This window comes from Pollicipes pollicipes, unplaced genomic scaffold, assembly GCF_011947565.3.
Source record: "Pollicipes pollicipes isolate AB1234 unplaced genomic scaffold, Ppol_2.1 Scaffold_4219;HRSCAF=4965_pilon_pilon_pilon, whole genome shotgun sequence".
Taxonomy (NCBI): Eukaryota; Metazoa; Arthropoda; class Thecostraca; order Pollicipedomorpha; family Pollicipedidae; genus Pollicipes; species Pollicipes pollicipes.
In genome coordinates, this window is record NW_023596448.1 from 33,467,064 (window position 1) to 33,488,386 (window position 21,323).

A 21,323-nucleotide genomic window follows, 5' to 3' on the forward strand; every position below is an offset into this window, starting at 1 on the left:
TGTATTGTTTCACTTCGCTATAACGAGCAATGGAGCGATAACGACGCAGTCGAGACACGGTTGCGCTGCCAACAGCTTCTCCAGGAAAACCGGGCCTAGGCTTATTGAGGGTCGTTGAGTTCGTATGATGTCGCCCCGGTTTGCAATCAGTCCAGATGCCGATCAAACATCTCAAGGGTTATTTTATTCCAGGAGGTGTGAATGCCGTATGCACCGCGTTTGGGTGACGTTTTGGTGACGCAGGCGAGTATACCTTGTACCGAAACGAGCTTCAACCATTCGGAGAAGACTGGCGTTATCTGCGAATGTCGGCGAAACACAACATAATATGATGTTCTGAGTTCAGCTTAAAGACTGCCATTGCACGCCAGAGCTACAGAAAGCTGAGGCTTTACAGCTACGATAAGGCACTGATTCCCTCACACACACACCACTGCAGTTCGCGACACATATTCGCCAACGTAAATCTACAGCATAAGAGCACTAGCAGCGTAGTCGGGACCAAATCCAGGGATGCTTCATTAACTCGTGAGGATTGACATTGCTTCGAAGTGTTTGTCTTGTTGCGACAATACACATCATGGGTAAGCGCAGGCGCTTTTAGAAACGTGGCTGGGGATAGCTCGGATTCATGATGGACGGTATGATATTTGATTATTTAGGTTGTTCTTTCGACTCATCAGAATCGACACGAACTGAACCAGGGTGTGCCGTAGGTGTGCCTTCGCCTACAACACGGAACGTCACCACGCCATACATCTTCCTTGGTTTGAACGAATTTGCACATCGCTCATCCATAACATGATGCATGCCATAATTGCAGTAACCGCACGCAAGCCCACATAGCACAACCAATACGTGTGTGGGTGCATATTCCTCTGTTCGCCCAAAGCACAGCAATACGTGAGCAAGGCAGGCCTGAGCGGCCGGGAGGCCGTGGTTTGCTCGCCACAGCTCTGCGTAGCACGTGCGTTTTCGGGTGCTGCACCTCCATTCCGGAGAAGCCGTCCCTTAGATCATCGCCGGTGCCTTGAACAGCTTGAGTGGGTCGGCGTTCTTGTACTTGCCCTCCGGCCTCAGGCCGTCCGCGGCGTTCCTGCCGCGGCCCGCCGGGCCCTTGGCCCCGCCCCCCTTTGCCGGGGGAGGTTCGCCACCCCCCGCCTTGTTCGAGGCGTCCGCCTTCTGCGCACGTCGGCCGAACTTGGCCGGCGGTCGCTGTGACTCGCTCAGCCCATCGGACAGTTTCCCCGACGCCGCCTTCGACGACGCGCCCGACGACGAGGCCGACGACGCGCCGGACGATGACACCGACGACGCGCCCGACGCCGCCCTGCGCGTCCTCTGGCCGGCGCCGTCGAACATGATCGGCGTGTACCGGTCATCGTACTCGGTCAACCCGGCCATCTCGCCCTCGGGTCGGACATTGTCGGCGGCGCGGCGGCGCGGCGGCCGGTCGGCCGCGTGGCCGCGGTACCGGTCGGCGGCCTCGGTCACGCCGGCGAGGTCGCCCTCGGGCCGCAGCTGGTCCGGCATCGGACTGCGCTCGCCGCGCGGTCCCGGCCGGCCGCGGAAGCTGTCCTTGATCTCGGAGACGCCCTGCATCTGGCCCTCCTGGCGCAGGTTGGTGCCCATCGTGAAGCGATCCGGCTTGGCGGCGTCGTGGCCGCGGTAGCTGTCCTTGGTGTCGGTGATGCCGTCGATGCCGCCGTTCGGCCTGAGGTTTGCCGGCATCGTCGGGCGGTCAGGCTTCCTGGCGTTATGCCCGCGGAATTTGTCATCGGTTTCGCTGATTTTGCCCATGTCACCCTCCTGTCGTAGATGTCCCTGCATGGTGTGTCTGTCAGGCTTTTTTGCGTCATGCCCTTGGTACCTGTCGTGGACCTCAGTATTGCCGTCAATGCCTCCTTGGGGCCTCAGATTTCCTTGCATGGTATATCGGTCAGGCTTCTTCGCATTGTGGCCTTGGTATTTGTCATGTACCTCGGTATTACCATCAATGCCTCCTTGGGGCTTCAGATTTCCTTGCATGGTGTGTCGATCAGGCTTTTTCGCATTATGCCCTTGGTACCTGTCATGTACCTCAGTATTGCCATCAATACCTCCTTGGGGCTTTAGATTTCCTTGCATGGTATGTCGGTCAGGCTTCTTCGCATCATGCCCTTGGTACCTGTCATGTACTTCAGTATTGCCATCAATACCTCCTTGTGGCCTCAAATTTCCTTGCATTGTATGTCGCTCAGGCTTCTTCGCATTATGACCTTGGTATTTGTCATGGACCTCAGTATTGCCATCAATACCTCCTTGGGGCCTCAGATTTCCTTGCATGGTGTGTCGATCAGGCTTCTTCGCATCGTGCCCTTGGTACCTGTCGTGGACCTCCGTATTTCCAGCAATACCCCCCTGCGGTTTGAGACTTCCCTTCATAGTGTATCGGTCAGGTTTTTTTGCGTTATGGCCTTGGTATTTGTCATGGACCTCGGTATTACCATCAATGCCACCTTGCGGTTTAAGGTTTCCTTGCATTGTATGACGGTCAGGCTTCTTTGCGTTGTGACCTTGGTATTTGTCATGGACCTCGGTATCACCATCAATGCCTCCTTGAGGCTTCAGATTTCCTTGCATTGTATGACGGTCAGGCTTCTTTGCGTTATGACCTTGGTACCTGTCGTGGACCTCGGTATTACCATCAATGCCACCTTGCGGTTTAAGGTTTCCTTGCATTGTATGACGGTCAGGCTTCTTTGCGTTGTGACCTTGGTATTTGTCATGCACCTCCGTATCACCATCAATGCCTCCTTGAGGCTTCAGATTTCCTTGCATTGTGTATCGGTCAGGCTTCTTTGCGTTATGACCTTGGTATTTGTCATGGACCTCAGTATTACCATCAATGCCTCCTTGAGGCTTCAGATTTCCTTGCATTGTGTATCGGTCAGGCTTCTTTGCGTTGTGACCTTGGTATTTGTCATGGACCTCGGTATCACCATCAATGCCTCCTTGCGGCTTCAGATTTCCCTGCATCGTGTACCGATCGGGCTTCTTCGCGTCATGCCCTTGGTAGTTCGAGTTGAACTCCGTGTTCCCGTCGATTCCGCCCTGCGTCTTCAGATTCCCCTGCATCGTGTACCGATCAGGCTTCTTTGCGTCATGCCCTTGATAGTTTGAGTTGAACTCCGTGTTCCCGTCGATTCCGCCCTGCGGCTTCAGATTCCCCTGCATCGTGTACCGATCGGGCTTCTTCGCGTCATGCCCTTGGTAGTTCGAGTTGAACTCCGTGTTCCCGTCGATTCCGCCCTGCGTCTTCAGATTCCCCTTCATCGTGTACCGATCAGGCTTCTTTGCATCATGACCTTGATAGTTCGAGTTGAACTCCGTGTTCCCGTCGATTCCACCCTGCGGCTTCAGATTCCCCTGCATCGTGTACCGATCGGGCTTGCTGGCATTGTGGCCCACATACCGATCATGCACCTCTGTCGTGCCGTCGATTCCGCCCTGCGTCTTCAGATTCCCCTGCATCGTGTACCGATCGGGCTTGCTGGCATTGTGGCCCACATACCGATCATGCACCTCTGTCGTGCCGTCGATGCCTCCCTGCGGCTTCAGATTCCCCTGCATCGTGTACCGATCGGGCTTGCTGGCGTCGTGGCTCTGGTAGCGGTCGTGCACCTCGGACGTGCCCTCCATGCCGCCCTCCGGACGCAGGCTGTTGACCATGGTGTAGCGCTCGGGGGCGCCGGCGTTGTACGTCTGGTACTGGTCCCGCGCCTCGCTCGTGCCGTCGATGCCGCCGCCCGGTGCCAGGTTGTTGGCCATCGTGTACCTGCCAGAGAGGAGGCACAGTAACATCTGCTCGGGCAGGACGATTTGTCAGGGAGTGCGTCTTCCCACCTGCCGATCGGTGTTCGTTACGCCGGCCGACCCACCCGTGTCGTGTTCGGTTAGTTCGAGTCGGTTTAGGTGCCCAGTATTGGCCCCTGACCGGGATGGCCCGCAGTCTGGGGCAGCGACCGCACTAAAGGTCAGATGACGTCAGAGGACAGACCGGACCGTGCTGAGCACTGCGGCACGTGAAGATGCACCGTGATTTATTCACTCCTTAAACATTGCGATTCTAAATAGAAAAGCAAAACGAAATGCGGCTTCTGAATGGCAGGTCGACACCGGAAACAGGAAACGTCAAGTCGTGTTACTTGAGTGACTGCGATAAACGCACACCGTTTAGTTTCATGACAATGGTACTTTCCGTGATTGCCTGGTCACCTCATGCCACGTCGAGGGCGGTGGTTGTGAGGTGGCTAGAACGCTCAGCTCTAGACAGTTCGCCCCTGGGTTCGGGTCGTCGCCACACTAGTTTCATGTCCCACATGGAACCTCACACAGGTGTCCCGCCTCGGAGTGGCCCCAGTGGTCGGCGAGACGTAAAGCGCCAGTTGTCGTCATTATTACTATTGTATCCGTAGTCTATGGGAAAGATGCTGGATTCGCAATCCAGCAGCACCGGGTAGGAGTTCCAGGACAGGCGCATTGTTTTGCTCGACTGAAGAGGAAAGATAAGCTGGCAACTGGCCAACGCGGGTTGGCCCAGGCCTGGAGCGGCTGTTCCGCAGTATTGTGCGGCACGCAAAACCCTCCACATTCATGTCTGGCGAAAGGGCAGAGACGGCTTATCCGTTGAACTGGACGGCACGACTTGGGTGGTGGGTTTAGGGTGCACGCAACAACCTCTGCTTAGCATGTACTCTGAAACCAAAGGCACTCATGCAAGCCATCCGAAATAAATTAATTAAAAAAACACATCATGGCCACATCCCTAGCAGAACCGGCAGCTGCTGTATTGGTCGGCCTGCTCTGACCCACCTCTCCGGCTGCTGGTACTGGTAGTTGCTGTACTGGTCGGCCTGCTGTGACCCACCTCTCCGGCTGCTGGTACTGGTAATTGCTGTACTGGTCGGCCTGCTGTGACCCACCTCTCCGGCTGCTGATACTGGTAGTTGCTGTACTGGTCGGCCTGCTCTGACCTACCTCTCCGGCTGCTGGTACTGGTAGTTGCTGTACTGGTCGGCTACCTCTGACGTGCTGGTCATATCGCCGCCCGGCACCAGCGTGTCCTGCACGGCGTACCGCTCCGGCTGCTGCGGGTCGTAACCTGCGACCGGGTCAAGGTCACACTCGGCCAACAGGTTAGAGTTGAGGTCGGCACGGTGTTAGTAGGGAGCTACGCGCACCAGCAGGGAGCTGCGCACCAGTGGGGAGCTACGCTGCGCCGAACAGCCTTGTGCGACATGCAAATGACAACGATTCCAGTAGTGTGCTGTACTTGGCACGTCTTATTATTCGCCGGCAGAAAATTGTTGATACGCATATTGCGCGGTTGTAATACTTATGCTCGGCAAACGTCATTTATAAACAAATCTGTCCGCTGTGTCAAACACATCGATGCAGTTCTGACCCATGACCACGGTTCCCACATTGAGACATTGTAGTTAAATATAATAGCGAACTGTGAAACCACCGCTTTGAGCTACACAAACCATCACACCATAAAACAGCTCATACTGGGATTTAGTCACTTAACTAACGGCTCCCGAAAGGTTGATATCTTGGACTGGAATGTCAGCACCTTGCTGTACCATGCTGATTCACACTAAGCGGCGCCAGCACCGTACCTGGGTACATCTCCTGGGTCTCTGAGGGCCCGTACTGGTACTGGAGGTCCGGGTACGTGTAGTCCGTGCCGGTGCCATAGTCGTACGGACCCAGGCCCGAATACGGATCGCTGCGAAAGAGGCAGTGTAAGGAGAGCAGGTCAGGTCGGGCCGGCCACGACGTGAGCGAAAGCCGGGGCGATTTGCATTTCCCTGCAACACATACTGGTAAATCGTCCAAGGAGGCGATCGCGGCTGTAAATCCAGGGAATGAGGGAGGCCGAGTTATTGATGCGTCAGCGTGTTCCGGCTATTCTTCAGGAGTGAGTTGTTGACCGCCGGGCTGTTCACTATGCATTGTCCGGGGGGTCTGAATGGAACGCGTCATGGTGCATCGCGTTAACAAGGGGGAACGACGGACAATAGCCACAGCATGGAAGAAGGTGGTGGTGGGGGGGGGGGGGTGGGTAGGCTTCATTCAAGAGTGCTGAAAAGAATGTCGGCCCCTGTTCCCTGAGGTTACCGAAAATCCACGAGGTTCGTGGAAGGTAACCGAGTCACGTTTAAAACGCACCGTATCCCTTCCGTAATTGTCACAATCTAATCGATAAATTACTGCTACCATCAGCCGAGTACAACTGAATCGGTTTGACATTAATAGAATCCTGATATGCAACGTGCAGCATCCCCAATTTGCCGCATTGGTATGTGTGAACCATTAAGCAATTCGTTTTACCCATGGTGAATAACAGAAGGGATGTGCTATGCAAATTACATATACTTTTTGAAACATTCATATCCAATCCATCACGTCCGAACAGATTTTGCAAGTGAACGGTGTAAGCTTCCGGATGAAGACGCGCAATGGTGTGTGTTTTAGTTTATGGCGATGTTGACGACGCTGTTATCTCCGCCCCGTATTTCGCCTACGAAAATCAAATGGAAACCAGTAAAGGCAAAACACCGCCACGCGCTAAGCAGGTATCGACAAAACGGAGTGTGCATAGAACCAGTAGCCTGCATTCTTTCCCTCCACGTTTAGCTGCGTGCAGCCCCTCCCCCTCTCCTACACCGTGAAATCCAACCACAGCCGACCGAAGCGAACGGCGCAAAACAGCCGTGCTTCACAACGCCACGGCATGGTAACCGGTTCACCCCGTGACCCCTGCCCTCCGGCCACTCGGTGGCTGGGGTCAGAGGGCGGACTTACCCGGGCAGGGGCCGGCCGCCGGCTGCCCTGGGGCCATTGATCTGCCCAGGTGGTCTGCGGCCTGTTATGGATACGCCGCACGTATCGACGGGCTGTGACGGCCCCGGCCGGCACCCGCCGCCGGCCGTGCTGGGTCAGGGGCAAACAACGCGGCCACGGCTGGGCGGGGCGGCGAATGCGTGGCGCACGGGCCGGCCAACACGTCACGCTCGGCGCGTCATCACGCCAGCCGACGCTTCCACGGGTATAGCTGGTGTTTGATCTGGCTACGTATCGGGTGGTGCCCTCTACATGCAAAATGGAACATTGATACATTTTCATCTGTTCAGCTGATATTGCCCGCAACTCTTTGCTCACATAGCACTCGCTCGGTGATATACAAGTTGGCCGAGTGCTCTTATCAGTTTCAATATGTGCCCCTAAAAAAGGTCAAATTTCGCGCGTACGTCTTCACGTAGTTACGTCTTTACGTGCCCCCAGAACCTAGATAATTGTTTTTTAGCAAAAGGTCACATGTTCAGTCAAGGTCAGTGACCTTGTTTGGCCTGTTGAAGGTCATGGTGACCGAAATCACACAAGACTGCTCTGAGTTTTGCATTTGAATAGGCGAAAAAGATTGCGCTAGGCAGTGTGTTTCTAAAACCAAAATGTGACCTAGGTCATTTTAGGTCAATGACCTATTCTTATCTCTGAGAAGTCCATGGACGATGCATAATGCGGTTCCTGCTAACAATAAACTCGAAGTGAGTACCAGAAACTATCCCATACAGCGAGCCCTAGAGAAATAAATCAGGTTGGTTTTGACCTTGGCCTGACATTTATACCTGACCTTAGGCCAACGTAATTTTCTCAATCAATATTTGTGTTGCCTAAGAAAGCATCTCAGAGATGTATGGCTTCGTCTAACACTCCCTTGCTGCATCAGATTGAACGATTCCCTAGAAGTTGACTTCCCTGAAACCATGGTCTGACTGACCTGCCATAGGTTAGCGACCTTACAAAGTATATATACATTTTTGATGCCAAATGATCCGCTATTCATTTCTCTACAACTATGCGTTCGGAAACCACTCTGGAGAAACTTTCGGGGCGAGTCAATTTGACCCCTCACCCGAGCGCGTGTTGAAATCAACGACCTGCAGAGAACATGCGTTTAACGACCGCATTGAATAAATCCCCGGTGTCCTTAATTTGCAATGGCTTAGTTGACTCTTTCTAAACCGACTGAATTCACAAAATTTTTCATAATGTTTCATCTGCGTTCCAGACATTGAGGACATCGCGAGGGTAGATTGTAGATCGATATGTTTGATCGAAATTTGGGGGTGAACGTTTTGATTGTAGATCGAGTAGTCAACAATGCGTATTAGCATCGCCAAGCCATGTTTGTCTGAAAATGTTTAACATTTAGTCAGAATCGATTAGTGATACAATCTATATAACGTGGTTTTTAACATGCGTGCTCGCAAATCTTAGCAACAAAAGCCTCGACACCAGGCGTTGCAGTCTCCATAGGCCGCGGAGCACTAGCTTAGCAGTTAACTTTTCTTCATGGTCCACTGGTGGACGAAAATAATAACAGTTCTGAAATAATTAACTTTAAAAACTTGAATCGGTTAGTAATACAACTTATGTGACATAATGTAGACCATGCGTACTTGCAAATCTTAGTAAAAAAATGCCGATTCCAGGCGCTGCAGTCTCCGTGGGCCACACAGCTTCGACTCAACAGCTAATACTGGGCAGTGGCCAACAGGTGGACGAAAATGATGACGCTTCTGAAAGAAGTACCTTTGAACGCTTCCGGACATCAAATCTCACATCTACAAGGAAGTCTGGGCGTATATTTCGCGCGTGCGATTTTTAGACTGATGATAAGACCGGATTGGCCCTTAAGCACCGCGAAGTGGTGCCAGAGTACGGCGGTGGAACTGGAAGAGCAAATCTAGATTCTCTATTTTTCGTGTTTCTGTAACTATATATTTGTCCAGAAGACAGACTAACACGGCGCCCGCCGTCTGATGACACTTGCAGTGGTCGAAGCCTTTCGGTTTTACGGAAGCTGCAACCCAGACCATCGCTGTCCTTGCTCTTGAGGTTGCAGGCGGGCATGTTCAAACTTTTTTATGTACTTTTTATTTATGTTTTGTTTGTGTTTATTTTTACTTTTCATCTTTAGTTATGTATCTATGTCACTAATCCATTCTGAAAAAAATGAGCGTTCTTAGGCAAATATGGGATGGCCTTGTTCGTTTCTTTAAAAATTCATTTCGACCTGCTCTATTCAGCAATAATGAGGCCTCCCTTCTACTCAACAATAATGAGGCCCCTTGTTTCCTTCCGGGCAAGGGGTCCCTCGAGAAGAACACTAAGGGCACATTACCGGTTCCGGTCAAGAGCTGAAGGTTCACTCCGTCCCATCGCGAAGCGTCTTCTGGCTGTCATTCTAGCGGCACGGGGTGGGATCTCCTGGCGATCCGGAGGCCATTGGAAGGATATATCATATCACATTGTTCCCCCCCCCCCCTCACACGAGAGGCCTTCTTACCCACACGGTTGGCCCCGTATCAGCACAGAAGCCCCCATTGACGTAAGAACGCCCCTGATCGCCAAAGGTGGTCCAGTAATTGTCACACAGGCTCCAGTTCCGGGTTTTTCTGCTTTCTTCAGAAATATTGAGGAATCCCTGAACGTAGATTGTAGATGAAACGGGTCCTAAGCTTGTATTAACATGGCTGATCCATGCTTGTCTTAAAATGTTCAAGATTCAGTCAGAATTGATTACTGATAAAAATATGCAGTATGGTTTTGAATATACGCGCTCGCAAGTCACAGCAACAGCAGCATGAACGCCCGGCGTTACAGTCTCCATAGCCCGCATGGCGTCGGCCTGCAGCTGTGATACTAAGCGATGGTCAATAAGCAAACGAAAAAGATGACGCATCTTGGGGAAGATGGCTAGTGAACTAGGTAAATTGGCGTGTATATTTAAATTTGGTGCAAAAGTCAGGTAAACACAACCTTAACCTGAAAAATGTGTGTGTGTGGGAGGGGGGGGGGGGCAGTTAACACTGCTGGCCCCCCACCTTGTAAAGTGTGTGTGTGGGGGGGGGGGGGGCATGGCCCAACCGGTCCCCCTGTTCCTAAGCCCATGGTGGCAAACTCTGGAGCTGATGAAGCTACAGCGGGCTAATTCGCTGTCGAATGACACATTATCCGTCTCAGCAGAAGCGTTCACAACACGCAACGTGTGGGGTCCAGTGACTAAAAACGTGAGGCGCAACATCGGAAGACTTATGGCATCAACGCCGCGTGCCTTCGACACACTCATGCTTCCGAGCATCTGCCTCAGTTCCGGGAGTGTTGGCGGTTTTACCCGGTAGAGGTCACTGCGCACCCCAGGCGGGCACGGGCTCAGCGGCGGCGCAGCCGCCTGTTTTGTGGCGGCGGCAGCGGCAACGCCTGAACCTACAGCAGTAAAGTGTGCATTGAGGCGATCAGCCAGTCGAGTCGCCTGCTCGAGTGGAAGAGGAGCTGGTTCTGTCTTGTTCGTCGAGATCACAAACCGTCAAATATCTCTCCATATTGTTTTCCTGGAGCACCGGTAGGATGTTCCAGTGCAGTGATACTTCCGCGATGACCCAGTGCGGTACGTCAGCCTCTCGACACGATGATCTTCACGGTATAGTAAGGTCACGCTATTCCCTCGCCGATCCCCACTCACTCCCGCCAATCCCTCACCCCTTCTCGCCGATCCTCCATCCCTCTCGCCGATCCCCCACTCCCTCCCGCCAATCCCCATCCCTCTCGCTGATCCCCCACCCCCCTCTCGCCGATCCCCCACCCCTCTCGCCCATCCCCCACTCCCTCCCGCCCATCCCCCACCCCTCTCGCCGATCCACCACTCCTATCGTCGATCCCCCACCCCTCCCGCCGATCCCCCACCCCCTCTCGGCAATCCCCCATCCCTCTCGCCGGACATGCGGCCGCCCAGGAACACGAGAAAATTACCCGAAACGTTTTCCGACAGACACATCATGTCCAGCCTCCCACCACGCAAAAGTACAATAACGGCGTCAATTGGTGGCATCAGAGGCCTTATGTCCATGTGTCCTCAATCTCAGTGTGACGGCAGCTGGCTGGACAGCGCCAGCACCGGGCGTAGGGGCGCGGCTGCACGACACTAGTGCTACAACAGCAACAACTCTTACCGACAGGAGTGGTACGATATCACTTCCGCTGTCAATACTTAGGCACGACATTAGTGCTACAACAGCAACAACTCCTTCCGACAGGAGTGGTACGATATTACTTCCGCTGTCAATACTTAGGCACGACATTAATGCTACAACAGCAACAACTCTTACCCACAGGAGTGGTATGATATTACTTCCGCTATCAATACTTAGGCACGACATTAGCGCTACAAAAGCAATAACTCTTACCGACGGGGGCGGTGCGATATTACTTCCGCTGTCAATACTTAGGCAGGACTTTAGTGCTACAAGAGCAACAACTCTTACCGACAGGAGTGGTACGATATTTCTTCCGCTGTCAATACTTAGGTACGACATTAGTGCTACAAGAGCAACAACTCCTACCGACAGGAGTGGTACGATATTGCTTTCGCCGTCAATAATTAGGCACAACATTGTCACTACATTAAAAACTTAGGCTTGTCATTGCTTCTACGGCAAACATTTATACAACTATTTCTTACGTAGGACGTTGCTTCTACTGCAAAACCGCATATGCGGCGAAGTGCTACATGACAAAACGTATAGTCAAATCATTACTTCCACTGCAAAACATATAGTCATTGCTTATATGCAACTTTTCTTCCACTACGAAGAATTATACACAAAGTTAATATTAATGCAAATATTTTCCCGCATCATTAGTGCTACACGACAAAACTCATGCTTCACAACTAATGCCCATCATTCCTCTATTACAGAAACTTATACAGTCATATGTTATGCACGACATTACTTTTACTGCAAAGATTCGACGCGACCTAAGTGCTACAGCAGATTTGTGGTCAAGCCTTTGCTGTAGACATAATGACTGGTATATGTTTTTGTAGCGTAAATTTTGTCGCGTGGTACGAGTTTTGCAGTAGTTGCAGTAGTAGCAGAGAGAGTTTTTGCAGTAGAAGTAGTGCCGCGTACAAGTAAAGCCTATAAAATGGTGTACTGTTTAAGCACTGGTCAGTATGAGTTTTGCAGTACAAGTTTTGTCGTGTAGCACTCACAACGTGCATGAGTTTTTACCGCGGAATTAATGTCGCGTATGTTTGACTGTTTGCGCTTTTAACATATATAGCAGCGCGTACAAGTTTTTGAAGCATACATTTTGTCGTGTAGCACTTGCGTCGTGTTTGAATCTTTACAGTAGAAGTAATCTCGCGTGTAAGTTGAGCCTGGATGAGTTTTTTTTTTGCAGCAGATGTAAAGTCGCGCATAACTGATGTCAGGGCACTCCTTTCGAAAGGCGGTTTTGCCGTAGCAATAATGTGACACCGCACACAGCCCGGCCGATGACCGGTGCGGTCAGGAGTGCAGCGGCCGCCTCCGGTGCGGTCAGGAGGGTGGCGGCCGTCTCCAGCGCGGGAGGGTGGCGGCCGTCTCCTGCGCGGTCAGGAGGGTGGCGGCCGCCTCCGGTGCGGTCAGGAGGGTGGCGGCCGCCTCCGGTGCGGTCAGGAGGGTGGCGGCCGTCTCCTGCGCGGTCAGGAGGGTGGCGGCCGTCTCCTGCGCGGTCAGGAGGGTGGCGGCCGCCTCCGGTGCGGTCAGGAGGGTGGCGGCCGTCTCTGGTGCGGTCAGGAGGGTGGCGGCCGTCTCCGGTGCGGTCAGAAGGGCGGCGGCCGTCTCCTGCGCGGTCAGGAGGGTGGTGGCCGTCTCCTGCGCGGTCAGGAGGGTGGCGGCCGTCTCCGGTGCGGTCAGGAGGGTGGCGGCCGTCTCCTGCGCGGTCAGGAGGGTGGCGGCCGTCTCTGGTGCGGTCAGGAGGGTGGCGGCCGTCTCCTGCGCGGTCAGGAGGGTGGCGGCCGTCTCCTGCGCGGTCAGGAGGGTGGCGGCCGTCTCCGGTGCGGTCAGGAGGGTGGCGGCCGTCTCCTGCGCGGTCAGGAGGGTGGCGGCCGTCTCCTGCGCGGTCAGGAGGGTGGCGGCCGTCTCCGGTGCGGTCAGGAGGGTGGCGGCCGTCTCCTGCGCGGTCAGGAGGGTGGCGGCCGTCTCCGGTGCGGTCAGGAGGGTGGCGGCCGTCTCCGGTGCGGTCAGGAGGGTGGCGGCCGTCTCCTGCGCGGTCAGGAGGGTGGCGGCCGTCTCCGGTGCGGTCAGGAGGGTGGCGGCCGTCTCCGGTGCGGTCAGGAGGGTGGCGGCCGTCTCCGGTGCGGTCAGAAGGGCGGCGGCCGTCTCCGGTGCGGTCAGGAGGGCGACCTTTCAGCCAGTGCACGGGTCCCAGCCCCACACGCGGCTGACTGTTGATTTGTCGAAGCAGGCGGCACCGGCGCAGCTGCTCCAGGCGTCCGGCACGAACGCCTCTGTGCCCCCCTGCCCCCGTCGCCGTGTCACGACGCAGACCACTGCTGCAGCCGGGGCGCCAGGGTCGCGTTTCCCATCGTCAAACGCCGTCCATCAGTCGGAACCTATGAGGTAAACGTCCTATGAGGTAAATGCGTCACAACGGTTCTTACGGCTTGGAGGATGGTTGCTTGTAGTGGGCACGTGAGCGTTTGCAACGTCATAGGTATCAACTCAGGTAAGTACTTTTTAAATGGGGAACGTGGCTCTCGTCACTGGTAAGCAATAATCAGGCATCGGTCAGCCCCAGTTCGGCGTCTTCCCTTGGTGGCAAAGTCGGAAAGTGGAATCTTCATCATGGACAGCCCTAGATTCGGTCTCCATCTGACGGTAGAAAGGGGAGGAGTTGAGCTTGATTACTGTGTTTGAGCGCTTGCAGAAAACCTTTCCTGCGACCTGTAATCTGAGACAGTTCTCTTCATGATTTCACACGAGTGAGCCGTGAGGCACACCTGAATGGGATAGGATGGGACTTCCCGTCACCCTGCAGCTGACGGGAGGCCGCATATATCCTCGGAAAACGAGAAGCGAGCTCTCACCGGCCGCCATAGTCAGGCGCCAGCTGTCGTGCCAAGTCGACAACCCAGCCGGTGGATCGAGTTAAGATTGGAGCGGCCAAATGAACTCGCCGCATGTGTGACGGAGAGGATGCTGCGCTGAAGAGGACGGCAGGGAGTGTCTGCTCCCAAGAAACTAAGCTGCTTGGCTTGCACTGGATGTCACTGTGTCCATTAACATGTTGTCATTGGGATAAAGTTTTGAGGTACAAACCCGAAAATTATAGTCTTATCTCAACTTACATTGGACAAGTACTTGGGCCACTGACGCATTAAAGCGAAGTAAGTAGCGCTGAAGGCTAACCATTCTAGCAGTGGCGGATCAGAACTGGCATGTGAAATGCAAGCGCCGTGAGAACAGTTATTTCGAAATGAAAAATGTCTGCTATTGACGAGCAGCTGTCCGTCCGTCTCGTTTATCAGTCACGGCGGCTTAGTTGGTTAGAGCGCCTGTCTTACGATCCACCAACCCGCGGCAGGGTGGGTTCGAGTCGCGCTCCCTATTTTCCCTTGACAGGTATGGCCTGCGGCTGGTGGCAGCGGTCGCACTAAAGGTCAGTTGACGTCAGAGGGCAGGACGGACAGTGCCGGGCACTGCGGCATGTTAAGCTTTCGCCACAAGATTCTGCCGTTGCCTGGAATTGCGTGATCGGATGGCGGTGCTCAGTGCTCACAGAGCAAGCCCTGCTTAGCGTGAGCACTAATCTCAGAAATCCATCCATTCAAAGAGTTCGGATCAAATTTATTTTAAAAAATTGGGGAAAGGTCTAGAAGCTTAAATTCGACACGCTTAATTTCATGGCTACATATGTACAAAGTAAAGCGTCAACTTGAGAGGTGATGTTCACCTACAATCTCTTAACCGCCGTGACACTCTTCAGTGGGACACACGTGACCACCCAACCATTGGGTGTTCCTTAACGTGGCTCTCGGACCTCAGGTCATGGCCTCCGGCGTCCATCGATTGAAGAGAGGCTTAATGACCTGCAAGGCTGATGTAAACTAACCCAGCGTTAAGAAGAAGCCTTGGCTTCTGTGTCACCTTTATCCATCGCCTCGGGTAGATTTCTCCACCTTCGCTCCAATTGAGTTCTCTTTACCCTCGCCCTATAAGAGTTTTGTTCTCTTTCGCTCTACAGGAATTTTCTTCATCTTCGTCTTTCGACGGGTTGCCTCGGACATTACTGTTTTGTGCGGTAAAAATGGATCGCAAAACATGGTGTTGAGGATCGCATAAGCAATTCCAGACGGCCATAGCAAATTTTGAGTGTTTTTGTTATTGACTTGCGTTGATAAAAAACCGTTAAATATAGACCGCCTTGTCCTGAGGGTTCCTAGAATTGCGGTGCACATTTTCAGGACGAATAAGAGTATGTCCGTCTCGATAATAATGTTAGTTTTTGTTCGTGGATGAAAGCTGATGACAGAGGAATAATATCATAGACTGTAGTACCTCTTCATGTGTGTTTTGTCTGGACGGCTCGAATGAATTGGTACTCCTGTGCTGAAAGTAGTTTTAATATAATATGGTAAAGGCATCTTAGTGGCGGTTTATCTTGAGTATGAACTTTCAATGAAAATTTGTGCCTTCCACTTTTTACATTCGTTTTAAGGGGACGATTTAATCCCCAGGAGCTCGATGACTAGGCCACTCCGACACGCGCCGCCCTCCATCCCGGATGGCAAACCTCGCCGTCACGTGACCTAGACAGCTCCGTGCCGCGGTAACTGATCCAGCAGCGCATCGCTTGTTATGCTCGCGATTACAGTCTGCGCCCTCAGTGCTCCTCACGTACCGTACTTGTGTTTCTTCCCACAAATTGAAGACTACATGTTTTCACGGGCCGCGCAATGCTCTGAAGTCCTGCGTTCGCTAAATGATGTGAATATTCGACAAATTATGAAAATGTATATGCAGTAATCGCGTACCTGTTAGTGTTTGCACTCAGGTTGTACTCACGTGAGCGGTATGTTTGTCTGAGACCGATAGCTGTTGTAAGTGCTGTAGCTGTTAGTGTCTGCACTCCGGTTGTACTCACGTGAGCGGTAGGTTTGTCTGAGGCCGATAGCTGTTGTAAGTGCTGTAGCTGAAAACAAAAAAATAGCATATTAATTCCCGAGTCATGGTGGAAGATTTTATACCTAATCCATCCTTTTTCATTCATAACAAGCAATGGTGCAATCAGGTGTGAGGGAATGGTGCCGCCGATGCTAACAATTATCTGAAACAGATTTGCGTTGCCATTATCAAGCAATTGTGAACTCGGCGATAAAACGCATGCAGTTGATTTACACGTGCTAATTGTCATTTTAAGGAAGATGGAGATCGCGTTTCGCCGTGTGCTCTGCAACTGTCCTGTGACGAGACAGAGCTAATAAAAAACTAGCGTCCTTTATCGCAAGCTACATATCATTGTACCTCATACAATCTGCACGTTGAGAGTCGCGCGATCTGAAAACGGCACCGTGATGTTTACATTGGCTGAATTGGCTATGGTCGACACAGACATGTACACTAGCGGAAGTTTGCCAAATATACCTACTATGGCATGGCTATCATGAAGGGCAAATTATCCGATGGAGTTTTCGCGCGCACATGTGACAAAGTGGGCGGGGAGGGGAGGGAGAGGGGGGGGGGGGACGAATCCTTCACCAGAGGGCCCGTAAATGAGTTTAACCATGGGGCCAATGCTGGTGGGTAGCTCGGTACCGTAATACGGTAAACGTGACATCTTCAAACAGCGAACAAGCCGACTGCCTTCTAAAAAATGGAACCTTAAGTGCAGGGTTGTTGCTTGCCGTTCAGTCGGGGAAAGGGCTTCAGCCTCCCCCCAAAAAACTTTTAAATGAAAGAGGGCCAAATCAGGGGAGAAACCCACTTGTGTCGTCTTTTGGAGTAGGTCAAGCTATTTTCACTGTTCAGCCTGTTTCTTCTCCAATTTTTTTTTTGCGAAGCCACGCCCATGGTCCAGCGTATATGCCTGATGGTATACCACTAGTGTCACCCGCCATAAAGTTGCCTTTCGTGAAGGATACGACAAGCAGACTCACTGTCATAGGATGTTGGTTTAGACCAAATAGAATGAGTACCAGAAGTGAGGAATGCATCTGAATCAAAAAGGTCATGTGCACATTTCAGTGACCGGAAATAATTGCGGTATGGGTGTTATTTGTGGAGTAACTTTAATGTCATGTGATGAGACGAAGCTGAGCATCAAATACGAAATATTGATTACCGGGAAAGCAAAATACCTTGCGGTAAGGCCCTCACCGAACTATGGCGTCAATATTTGTTACGCAATATGCATCAGGCAAATAAATGTGCAAAGGGAACCATTTCATCTGCACACAATTTTAGGGAGCAATCAATAACTGCCCGTGACTCAAAAACACAACTGAGCCTTTCGCCCGGCGAGTATTCATTTTCTTGAATCCATCCGCAGCATAACTGCGTAAGATTTGCCAATGCAGCCGTTCTCAGCTTGGGCAGACGAATGTCAGCGCGCCCAAGGTGTTGACAGAAAGCTGCATAGTCACGGTTCATCGGCACAGCGCACAAAATACAAACGCTCGTTGTGGAGCACAGCGCCGACGATATTCTTGACGTGAGCGGATCGTGCTCTGGTGCAAGGAATGCGGCAAAGGCGGCCGCTGGAAGGTTCATTTGTGTATAGATTTGTACTAGTTTTTTTTCGTTAAAATATTGGTACCTCACAGGGTGGCTCTTTCCCTGCTGCCTTTCATGTGAATCACTGACAATGTGAATCATTGATGAGATGAGTCACTGAATCGCTGATGCTCCTGATGACCACTGTGTGCAATAAATGGTCAAGAGCTGCGCCAATCGAATAGCTCGTACTCGTAAGTGGAGTGAGCGGTATGGGCTGATGTGAGTTGACGTTTGCAGAGCATTTTTCAAACTCCTTTTGTGCTCAAGTCCCTTTAGTATGAGTAGGTGCCTTTACGTAATTTTTGAGTAGAAGGAAATCACGGGCACAAATCCGTTGATCGCCAAGCTAGCAGAAAATGCATTGGAAACATATACACACCTCTCAACAAGACGCCTGGGAAAATGTCCCACAGGTCACGGGCGCTCTCTCCATCGCTGTAACTGTCCGTAAACAGGCGAGCCGAAAGTATTGCTCTACGATTAGTGCAAGGACGCAATATTATTGATCGTCACTTAACATCTGTACGAGCACTATTTACGAAAAAGCTGAAATGTATCGGGCGCAGAGGAGGCTGAAAAATACCTTCCAAATTATCTTTTCCACTTACATAAGACTGTGATTCAACGAGGAAGGAAGTGTAAATCTAGGATTACAAGCGGACAGGCTGGAACATGACGTAGAACACGGATAGGAGAGAACAGCGACGTTGGAGTTGTAAAGAAAGCTCAAGGCAATCCAAGCTCCATGGAGAGCATTTCTAAGACTTTTCATGCGTTTCATGACCAAGCGCATGAAACCCTTTAAAAACCAACTTTCTATCTCCATTTCTACGGTCTATTCTCGGAGCTAAATGCAACCGCAACTGCTTGCCAATGAAGGCACACAAAATAAACACCCGATATATGATTCATTAATCATTCAGTTGTCCTATATTCTAAAGCAGCCTTTAAAGAATGTGGCTCGCTCAGATCAGAATGCCAAAATTCACCGCCACGCAGGACGTCAGCTTTTGCATACACAAGCATTTCTAGATGACACCCGTCACACTCACCTGTTTTTGGTGTAATCATCGGCATCGTACAGGAGCGACATGGCTCCTGACTTTTCCCCGCGAGAACCCGGGGGTGACAGCTCCACGCCTTCTCCGAGAAGGGCGGAGGCGTCGGCCCACTTGGGGCAAGACGCCGCAAATCACTGACGGTTCTCAAAGCCCAACTGAGGGCCTGCCACCGTGTCATTGAGGAACGCCGACTGAAAAGGCCCGCCGTAGCCGCATACAATCGCGGCCCAATAATCAGAGCGGCCGTGCTGCTAGAGGTCGGCATGGTCCGTGGGGGAAACCAACAACCAGAAAGCCATGAAAGCTGTTGCGTTCATTCAATATGCATTATGGTGTTTCGGCCAATGTGGTCTGCGACATCTTGCATGCGATATCAAGAGTGGCACATTAACGACATGAGGCTTTCTCTAAATAAGTCACGCGCGTTCTTCAGTTTGGGATAATTAAAGTGATTGAGCTGTAGCCACCACATTGAGGACCTTGTTGATAAAATTTGCAACACATGTCTTTAGTATGCATTCCTGACCTCAAAAGCGACAAAATTGTAAAACTATTTACAATGGGTGACGCCGAAATACATGCTACGATCAGTTTTTACGCTGACATCAATTTCTACGGAATTTTTGCATGGCTATTATATATATATATATATATATATATATATATATATATATATACAAGGTATATATTTTATTGCCAATACCTTGGTAAAAAAAACCGCGAACCTGCTCCTTGATGAACATCGTCGCGCTAGTGCGAGTATGAAGCAATGCCAACACAAATAAGCACAGGTCTGCCCCTATTCAGGGGAGCAAAGTGATCATGCACTGCCACGCGGGGTCTCTGTCGATGGCACTACAACGCAGTCGAGCAAAGGCATGAATGATAACCGGGACAGTGTTACTCCATGCGGAGAGCACTCGCATCCACAGGAGCCGTTAAGCACGGTTTGGGTCTGGCTTCCTTGTACAAATTTCAGTTCCGTAGTCCCGTAAGCCCCCCCCCCCTCCGCCCCTTCCTCCGTTGCCTCCGTGGAGGTCGGCCGAACTGCTTTCGACGCTAAATGAACTGAGCTGCTGAAGAAGTGTTAACCCCAATCCAACGGCATGGGTCATCAGCTTGAATATAAGCGCATTGCACTGCGTTGTAAGTGTCGCGCCGAAGAATGAGAACAGCACGCCTGTGCGGATGACGTCATCTGTCAAATCGCGCAGAGACCGCAGGCAGCCCTGCATCCTGTAGTGCTTTGAGACTGCCGCATGAGCACCCTACGCGCATGCGCAGACTGAACTGCATGCCACGTCAATGCGCCTGATGGGAAATGCGTGACAGACACCTCCACCTCTTATGTCTAGTGTCTAACACGAGGGGTTAAGTCGTTGGTTTCGCAGAGGTTGACATCGATTAAGTTTGATTTCTTGTGCAAGGTGTGAAGAGTTCAGTTATCGTCGATTGTTTTTCCTGTTTCGTGCAGCCGTCCCTTCGAATCCGTAAGGTACACACACAGCCTTCAGCAACACTGCCGGGCCTTAAACCCATACTCTGTCAGCCTTGAGCCACACTTTATCGCCTTTAGCGTTCACTTCTACCCAACACAAGCACCAAAAACACCAAACACCAAACATGCTGCCCGAGTCCCCATCCCCATCGCGCCGGGACCCACCCCCGCCGTTGGGCCCACGCTCCCCCGTCACCCGAGCTGCCGGACGGACCATCGTTTCTCTTAATAGAAAATAGTGACGGAAAAAACTTTGCCACCCTTAACCAATTCGCGATCCGCCCCGCTAAATAGAGCGCAACGTTGGAGAGGTGGAGGGGGCCAAACCCCTTCACTCGGCAGCTCTATTGATAAAAGTCCACGGCGCCCATCAGGCGTTCGCGCTTCTAAGGCTGAATTGCTTTCTGGTGCGAGACGTCATAGTTGTGATGGCAGACCGCCTGAACAGTGTTCAGGCGGTCGTGTACGTCCCGGCCCTTGCCGAGATGTCCGAGGAGAACATTCTCGGCGAGTGTCTAGCCCAGGGCGTAACGGAGGTGGTGCGCCTGCCGTCGCGCCGTCCGGAGCTTGGGCCCAACCCCTGTTCCGATTGCGTTTCCGGGGCACGGCCCTTCCGCCGGGTACATGCGGGTACATTCGTAAAAAAGCCAAATGCCAAAAGCCAAAAGCCAAAAAGCCAAATGCCTCTCAGATCATCATGCAGTACACGCATCAGAATTAGTGGTAATCTTTTCAACACTTTGCCATGTTAAAGAAACATGCCATCAAAACAAACTGTAATTTGCACCGATTCCAGCTCTTCTCTGCACGCCATATCAGCTATACACAATTCCTCGCGCCCTTTTATTTACAAAATCCTCTCCACACTGTCATCACTACCAGCGGAGTCACACGTTATCTTCCTCTGGATACCAGGCCATGCGGGCATCCAGGGGAACGACCTCGCCGACGCTGCTGCAAAAGAAAGCATCACCATGCCAGCCCGAAACCATCTTGCCTGTCCCAGTACCAGACTATCTCACTGTTATAAACTCAACATATCGCTGCTTTTTACAACGCGAATGGGACGAACACGGCCGCCAACACATGCACAATATCAAGCCAACACTC

The 21,323-nt window shown here is 52.0% G+C and overlaps 1 protein-coding gene across 1 annotated transcript; it reads right to left on the bottom strand.

Annotated features, from left to right (window-relative positions):
- Positions 1-1,011: 1,011 nt before the first annotated feature.
- LOC119095226 (uncharacterized) lies at positions 1,012-19,458 on the bottom strand. The gene is made up of 8 exons (XM_037218093.1): positions 19,441-19,458; positions 18,707-18,825; positions 16,024-16,071; positions 5,664-5,773; positions 5,020-5,143; positions 1,871-3,817; positions 1,594-1,714; positions 1,012-1,410 (listed from the first exon to the last, which is right to left on the bottom strand). The coding sequence occupies exons 1-8, from the start codon at positions 19,456-19,458 to the stop codon at positions 1,012-1,014; spliced, it is 2,886 nt and encodes a 961-aa protein (XP_037073988.1).
- Positions 19,459-21,323: the final 1,865 nt, after the last annotated feature.

What these genes read in the sequence shown, in the direction of transcription:
- LOC119095226 (XM_037218093.1), bottom strand. An exon ending in GATGATTACACCAAAAACAG is followed by an intron (nt 16,072 to 18,706) that starts GTGAGTGTGACG and finishes TTTTGTTTTCAG; the next exon opens with CTACAGCACTTACAACAGCT. An exon ending in AGGAGGGCCAGATGCAGGGC is followed by an intron (nt 1,411 to 1,593) that starts GTCTCCGAGATC and finishes GTCCGACCCGAG; the next exon opens with GGCGAGATGGCCGGGTTGAC.